The sequence below is a fragment of the Apaloderma vittatum genome, unplaced genomic scaffold, assembly GCF_000703405.1.
Source record: "Apaloderma vittatum isolate BGI_N311 unplaced genomic scaffold, ASM70340v1 scaffold35501, whole genome shotgun sequence".
NCBI lineage: Eukaryota > Metazoa > Chordata > Aves > Trogoniformes > Trogonidae > Apaloderma > Apaloderma vittatum.
The window spans coordinates 23,112-31,668 of record NW_009700370.1 but is presented as its reverse complement, the minus strand read 5'-3'; the positions used below and the strand labels follow the sequence as shown (position 1 = coordinate 31,668).

General features: G+C 38.9%; 1 protein-coding gene across 1 annotated transcript; it reads left to right on the top strand.

The window, feature by feature from the left end:
* Positions 1-278: 278 nt before the first annotated feature.
* LOC104280921 (multifunctional protein ADE2) lies at positions 279-8,162 on the top strand (the record flags this gene model as incomplete). Its single annotated transcript, XM_009878730.1, has 8 exons — positions 279-476; positions 3,138-3,316; positions 3,948-4,127; positions 4,218-4,331; positions 5,573-5,656; positions 5,760-5,940; positions 6,924-7,082; positions 7,752-8,162. Coding segments are annotated over 8 exons (1,262 nt in total), but the record flags the coding sequence as incomplete, so codon positions are not given.
* Between the last annotated feature and the right edge of the window lie 395 nt (positions 8,163-8,557).

The following is an 8,557-nucleotide window of genomic DNA, read 5'->3' as shown; positions in this document are numbered from 1 at the left end:
CCCGCCTGTGGCTGGCGAGCACCTGGTGGTGCTGGAGCGGCGTGCGCAGGGGTTTTGCTTCCTCGATTGCTTTTGCCCTCCGTGCTTAGAGGGAAACCTGACCAGATCGCCCCGGGGCTGGGGGCTTGGCGTGCTCCTCTTGGTTGCTGACTGCAAGGTCCTGCTGGCTCTCGCTTTGCACACAGCTGATAAAAAAAGTATGCGAACTTGGTGGGTTTACATGCGGAGGTAAAAAGTTTCTTTCAACATGAAAGTGATTGTTATTTGTATTTCTCTAGACCTGAAACTTGGTAAAAAAGTTAATGAAGGTAAAACGAAAGAAGTGTACGAGCTGCCAGATATCCCGGGATGTGTTCTCATGCAGTCAAAAGACCAAATCACAGCGGGAAATGCAGCCAGGAAGGACCGAATGGAAGGGAAGGCTGCCATTTCAAATATAACAACTAGCTGTGTGTTTCAGCTGCTTCAAGAAGCTGGTAAGTATTCCAAATGTAGAGTACATGCCCCTGTGTTACAGATACTGTTACAAAACAGTTTTGTTTCTATATATTGTTTTATTCTGCCTTCAGGCTCTGATGGGGTTTCTTGAGTGTCTTTTCTGTTAGATTTTAGTTACGTTTTTCCCTCTGGTGACTATAGACCTGGGTGGGTGACTTGTTCATTTGGAGTATGGGACTATCTGAAATATCTTGTAATCACAGATAATGCTGCAGTAGTTCCTCCTACTTGTTTGGACACACCCCTAATCCTCCCCTCTATTTTTGGTAGATATTCTCTACCACCATTCCCTGTAATATCCAGCTGGGTGCATCTCTCCTTTTTTACTGCATCTTCCTGGATAGAAGCCACTGCTAGCTAGTGGCACTACCAGACTATGTCTAAACTGTGTGAAATTTGTGTATGGATGTTAAAAGATAAAATCAGAGTATCGTGGGGTTTTTTCTTCCCCCTCTCAGTTGTATGTGCTATAACAAGGTAAAATTTCTGTATACTTTGTACTGTAAACACTTAGGAGGACTATATTGCAAATGCATATATCTGTCTGTATTTAATGTATCAACTTAATATATATTTTAAAAGACTAAAAATATTTTTTATACTAGAAGTGGTCTACTAAGTTCTGCACTGCGCTTCTGAAAAAGGAGCCGATACCTTGCTTTCTCAAAGCATTTTGAAGCATCTGAGAAGTTTGAAGTTGCAAAGAGGAATTTGTACTGATGGGTTTCTAACTTGAGTCTGCACAGTACTATAATAGCGACACCAATAAAATTAAGACCACTTATAGCTGTGTGCTCAATGCATTTTGAAGCATTCACACAAAGATCACTTCAACGCCAGCTGAGTTACTCTAAAAGTTGTATTATCAGTTAATCAGGTGGTGTAATACTTTGTAGTCAAACAGTAAAGCCCTGTCATATTTCGTATGTGGGGAAGAAAAGATCATTTATGTAGATTTGTCTCTACCTGTATTTTTGTGCAGGCGGTTTTAAAACATGAGTCTGGAGAAAGATCATAGAATCATCATAGAGTGGCGTAGGCTGGAAGGGACCTTAGAGATCATTTTAATCCAGCCTCCCTGTCGCCAGGGATGCCACCTCTCGACTAGATCAGGCAACACATGGGGACATATCCAGTCATTCAGTATAGTTCTCAGTCATTTGCTTTCTCAGGAAAACTGTTGTGCATACAGTATAAAGAAGCCCCCAAGGTCTTTCTGATTATATTAACAATTGTTTAAAACTACTAGTGTTCATTTAAGAGTAATTAATGGCAGTAGTTTATCATAACAATCAAAATATTTAATGTTTGAGATAGGAACATCGAATGTGAAGAAGCCATGCTGTAGACCTCTCAAAGATCCTTAAATGGCTTGCATTCAGGAACCTGATATGCTGTGGAAAAATACACAGAGCAAACTGCAGCTGCGTTTTTAAACCAACAAAAGATCTTTCAGGGTTCTTCTCCAGTTTATTTGACTGGCATGATTTGCAGATAATGTGAATGCCTTATCGTAGAAGTAGTTTGCTTTGCGCAACTCTTCTTAACCTACTATTTCAAAGGTGATGATTTACAAACTTCTGTTAAAGTTTCTCCCATTTGTAACAGCTCATGTCAGCCCTTCAAAAGCAGACATCTGCACTCATGTAAAACGTAGTAGCAAACAATGTGGGGTGGTTAATGCCTGGATTTAGGACTGACTTAATGTGCAGCTGATTATTTAAATCATTCTGCCTTTGAGGGCAATGCAACACAGTCTGAAGAGTCGGTGTTAATACTGTATTTTAAGACTTTAATTCTTCCTTCATGTCTTTGGAAGTGGAATGGAATAGAGCTAGTTCTTAGGCTGACTGGATGCAGCTCCTTTGTCTCTTCAGTTTCTGGCAGTTGGGCTTAGTACTTGTCTTGCCCTGGGTGGAGGAGGGTGAGACTTTCCTCAAGAATAATTGAAGAGAGCCATTTTGCGCTTTTAGTGCTTATCTGCACACGTTGGCTCTTCCTTTAACATGGGGTCATCTTAGAATTATGTAAGAAGGTTGACTTGATGCAGCAGGTTTGTGTGTGTGCATGTACTTCTGAGTCAATGTCTTTTGCCTAACAAATCAGATCTAGTGTCCTAAATAAATGTTAGTTTTTAATGAAAAGGAGGATTAAGTTACCCTCTTCCTTACTCCATCCTCCTTTATTAAACAAAGTAGTAAAGACTACCGTGCTCTGTAATTCGCCTTCAGTTACTATTTTGTGTATAATGGATTTTCCACCAGAGAGCGTGGTTGGGTATTGGTTGCTGTTAAGTTTTGGCTAAAAACAAACCATTGCGAAGGATAGATTATTTTAAAAGCCCTGTGAATGAAATTGTTTGCAGGACTAGGATTTCTGAGCAGGGCATAAAGTTCTAAGCTACAAGCAAGCATTGCGTGATAAAATTGGAAAACGTAATGACTTATGGAAGATAACTGTATTGATTGCCTTCTGCAAGGCCATAGTGGGCTTAAAGTATCCTGAAGACATTCAGTATGTCCCTGAAACCCTGAGAAGGATGAGACTGAGCTGTACCTAAAATAAAAGATGTTTTTGACTCTTGTTTCCAATGTGGAGTGTACCTAGTAATTGAACTAAGCTGCCATCTTTATATTTAGGAATCAAAACAGCTTTTGTCAGGAAACAGAGTGACACAGCATTCATAGCAGCTCACTGTGAAATGATCCCAATTGAATGGGTGTGCAGAAGAATTGCTACTGGCTCCTTCCTCAAAAGAAATCCTGGTGTCAAAGAAGGATACAAGTTTTACCCACCTAAAATTGAGATGTTTTACAAGGTAAGTTTCCTTTCCTGTGATGTTAATCAGTTAAACAGAGCTAGAACTGTGTATCATCTCCTTTAAAATGCTGACAAATAAAGCAAGTAGCGCCTAGTCTAACCAATCCTCCTAGTATTGGTAGTTTTGTCATCCTAATGTTTTCTTGCATTCTTGTCCAACAGCTGTTTTGTCTAAAGTGCATATAATGTAATATTGACTTACAAGGTCATCAAGGAATAACAAGCCAAACTATACATAAAATAGAAAAATGTTTTATTTGTGAAGTATAAAGATTTCTTAGGCATAAGCCTAATGAATCAGTTGAAATACATCAACACCTCTGTTTCAAGAGGGTAACTTAAAACAGTACTTCCATAGTGAGGGTAGCTGACTAGCTAGTCACTTAGGATTCTGAACTTCTTTGAGAATGTGTGCTGAAAGATGTGTCTTGTAAACTATGACCTAAGGTGGTGTTTGTAGTGTACCCTGTCACTCTTGGGGTACTGTCCAGACTTGAAGTGCTAATCATGAAATACTAGTTTGGAGCCTGTATTCATTTTTTGAAAACAAAAAAACCCCTAGTGTTATGTTTTAATGGTTATTTCCCTCTTCCAGCAAGCTTAAGTTACGATGCGTTTTTTCTTAACAGGATGATGCTAATAATGATCCACAGTGGTCTGAGGAGCAGATAATTGAAGCCAAGTTCTGTTTTGCTGGACTTACTATTGGCCAGACTGAAGTGGATATTATGGCTCGTTCTACACAAGCTATTTTTGAGATTCTGGAAAAATCATGGCAGCCCCAAAACTGCACTCTGGTAGACCTGAAGGTATAAGAATCTGATTTCTCACAATCCTGGTTCTGACAGGAAATATATTACTGCATAGTTTCTAAAATAGGATTCTTGTTGTCTTTTTAGATTGAATTTGGTGTTAATATTCTGACAAAAGAAATTGTTCTTGCTGATGTTATTGATAATGATTCATGGAGACTGTGGCCAGCAGGAGACAGAAGCCAGCAGAAGGACAAACAGGTAATGTTTTAATCTTCTAAGTCATTTGGGAAGGAGGGAAGAAAGTAAACCCCACAGTTAAACATCCACTTTCAGAGTGGCCTGTTGTAGCAAGATAAGACTTTCTACAGAGTACCTAATGTCCAATCCTGTTCTCATTAAATAGTTGATTATTTGATTTATGGTAGAATAAAGTCATCTGCCTTTGTATCTTCAGAAGAAATGCCCAACAGCACTATTAACTGGAGCTATTGTAATGAAGTGTGGAGATTCCAGGGGTAATAAGAATTTCTGACTTGTGCAAATAAGATTATTGGACAACAAACCAGTAGGAGGAATAGAAGCTTTGGTTCTCAGTTTTACCCTCAAGTTTCTCTGTTTATTCAGTGTGGTATCCTCTACTAGTAGAGATTTGGTGATACACAAGAGATCTGCAGGGAGGATGCTTTTCATTATTTATTTTCTTTGAGCTTGAATTCAGTATTCAGTTGTCTCTAAGTGTTACTAACAGACTGTGCCCACATATGGGGGCTGCAAACACAAGTTTGAAATAAAACTTGTCCTATATTTGAACTTGTAGCAATTACACTTGTCATATCTCTGAATAATCAGATAAGTAGTTATGAAAGAACCATTTTGGGAATGCTGCTGCCATGGAGCTTTGTGACAGTTGTTTAGACTAGTAACAGAGACCCTGTGAGAAAAAGTGGCTGTAAGCCACGGGCGGAGATTTCAAAAGTGTGGAGGGGGGGAGGAAGAGTTTACTTTTAAATTGGAAAGCAGAACTGCTCTGTTGTTTACTTTACCTGAATTATGTAGTAGCATGCTTGAGTGAATTGCTCTTACAGTGCTTTTGCTCATCTTCCTAAAATACGGTACTTGATGATAATAACATGCAGAACCCAGGATGGCTAGTGCAGTGCTGCTGCAGGCAGTCATATTGTTACAAGTCTAATTTTTAAAAAGTTGCATGTTTTTCCTTAAGTTTAGCCTTGCAAAGCTTCCCAAACCTTGCTACCCTCATGGCTTCAGTCTTTTCATGTTGCAAATGGCCATAAATTGTAATGTTTACACAAATAGCATTTCCTTGATTCCATATCTACTCTTTCCTATATCTGTATATCTCTGTTCTCCATCCTGTGGAATTGGTAGAAACTACATAAATAGTGTAGTTTGGTTATTCTTATCAATTATGGTAGCAAAATACGTGCTTTTTGTAGCCAAAACACATTAAGCTCAGTGTGTATTTTTCCTCTCCTCAGTCTTACCGAGACCTGAAAGAAGTGACTCCTGAGGCACTGCAAATGGTTAAGAGAAACTTTGAATGGGTTGCAGAAAGAGTGGAGGTATCTGTATTTATGAACAACATATCTAAACCTTCATAACTGCATGTCATCAATCCTGTTGACTGCTTTCCTTTCCCTTACCTCTCTGCATTCTTTTCCCTAGTTGCTTCTGAAAACAAAGAGCCAAGGTAGAGTTGTGGTGTTGATGGGATCCCCTTCTGACCTCAATCACTGTGAAAAAATAAAAAAAGCATGTGCAACCTTTGGAATTCCATGTGAGTTAAGAGTGACCTCTGCTCACAAGGGGCCAGATGAAACCCTGAGGATCAAAGCAGAATATGAAGGTAAATGTCAACGAACTACTGATTTAGATTGAAACAGTATCATGTTCAAGAATAACTCGGCAACATAACGGTTTGTGTGGTGGCTTTCCATTTATTTTTTTTAAACGGAACACTTAAGCTGTTAACACTGCTGTTCTACACTTGCTAATTACATAATGACAGGTTATAGACTGCACTAAACAATTATGGAGTAATGTATTGTCCTACTGCCCAGCCACAACTTCCACTACTTGAAGTCTGTTTTTATCCCAGTACCAGAACTATTTTGCCCAAGCCTTGATAACAGAATCATAGAATCAAGTTAACACACTTAATGTAGCATCTTGATGGTGATCCCAGCCCTTCTGAAACAAGGAGTGACGGTTTCTCTAGCTGGCTCTGAATATTCTTTTGTGCTACTTATGAGGCAGATGCTGCTCCCATTGTGTTTTTCTGCCTGTTTCATGCTTGTTACTTTAGATGCCATGAGAAAAAGATACGTGATTTAAATACTTATCTTTATCAAGAAAATGCGATGGCTCTTCAGAAGCCTAGTGGAGGGGAGATAAGAAATGTTTCTTTCTGCTGGAGTATACTTCTACTCTGTGAAACTACAGATGGAGTAACTATAATTGAGACACATTTATTTTGAGGTGAACTGTGTGAAATACAAGGAGAGAAACACTTTAAGATGCTGGAGACTTAATGGCTATGTTCTCTACAAAGCTAAGCAGCACCTATTCATCTCATACTGACACTTCCTCTCAGTGGCAGAGTAAGACATGTTAACTTCATTTGTGGTAAGTGGTAGCTGGGATTTAAGGCTTCGAGTTTTAGAAGATATTTCTGTAAAGGGGAAGGTGGAGACAAAGTTATAGTGCTATGCAACGGAATTGGTGAAACAACTGCAAACAGAATTGTGGACTCACTTATAAGTTCCTGCAAAAGCAAGTGGTAGAGAACTATGTAGATTGTTTATTTCTGAATGTGTTCCTTGCCCCCAGGAGATGGAATCCCAACAGTGTTTGTTGCAGTAGCTGGCAGAAGCAATGGTTTAGGGCCAGTAATGTCTGGTAACACTGCTTACCCAGTTGTCAACTGTCCTCCACTCTCAGCTGACTGGGGTACTCAGGATGTGTGGTCCTCACTCAGACTACCCAGTGGTAAGATAATCTTCAACTTACACTCCTGTTCTGTCCTAGCTCTATTTTTGTTCTTGTTCAGTGTATGTATACAAACACTGGGAAAGTAGCTGCATGGATACTGAACAAAGTCTTCAGAAATATCTCGTGTAGAGTCTTTTAACTTCTTGATGGCAAAAAGCCCAATAGACCGAACAGCGATTACATAGGAACGATCTTTAGAAAAATAAAAACCTTGGCTTATCTTTGCTAAATGTTCCAGTTTGAAATTGGAATTGGTATTAAAGGGGGTTTAAATAATTGAATTTTGTTCAGTTTTAGAGCTGCATTTTTCTTATCAAAGAAGAGATCTTTTACAATCAGTGCAGATAAGAACTTAACTGTATTGCTCCAGTGCCTTGCTTACCTGTATGATCTTTAACTTTGTTAGTGACTTGGTTGGATTCTTGGCAACTAGGAGGCCTAGAAGTCTGTTCCCTCAGTGTAAGAATATGATATGCTAGCTTTTGGTTTAAAATGCCATGAAGCAGTCATGTTAGTAGTAGTGGAACATACTACACTTGCAGCTTTAAAAGTAGATCATGTTGTTCCTGGAGGCTGAAACAAACATTGTCTTAAATTGTTCTTCAGAGGAAGTGTTTTGTTGGACTATAAAATATGCTTTGTTAAGTGGCACTCTCTTCCCTGCAGGTCTCAGCTGTCCTACTACCCTGTCACCTGAAGGAGCTGCCCAGTTTGCTGCCCAGATATTTGGGTTAAACAACCATTTGGTGTGGGCCAAACTGCGATCAAACATGTTAAACACCTGGATCTCCTTGAAGCAGGCTGATAAAAAACTTCGAGAGTGCACCTTGTAAGTCATACTTACAAGTAACTTTTATCACTTACACAAAGATAATGGCGTGCATATTCATTCTTATTAGGATTTACATTTGGATGAGCTCAAAAGTCCTCCATCCTTTCGTTCAGAAGAAAGCATTGTTAGAGCAGCAGATGAAGTCAGTTGTGTCCTCATCCTTCCCTTGTGTATTTTTTTAACATAACAACTTAGTAAAAGATGGGGAAGTAGTATTTTAGGTATCTCTTTCTGTTGCTCCAAAATGGTGCTGTTCTGCTTTTAGTGTAAACTATTAACTATGGAATATGTCAAGAGAATAATTCGGTGCAATCTAAATAGACTTCAACTAGTCTTCTCTATTTCTGTAACAGTAAAATTCTTCCATAGTAATAATGTATGTCTGGAACCTTATTAGCTCAACTGGACTGCTAACTAAGGCAAAGCTGATGCTGTTCTGCTTGCAATGATGATATGCTTTCTTTAGCAATAAAATGGCAACATATGCTGTATTAATAGGAAAAGAGGCTGGAGAAATGTTTAAAGAGCCTGAAATATATACCTGCCTTATTTTAAAAATGTATATACATACATGTATTTTTTTTTCTTGTGTGTGTGTATACATAGCCCATTGATATCTTCTGGAATGATGTGATAAAGT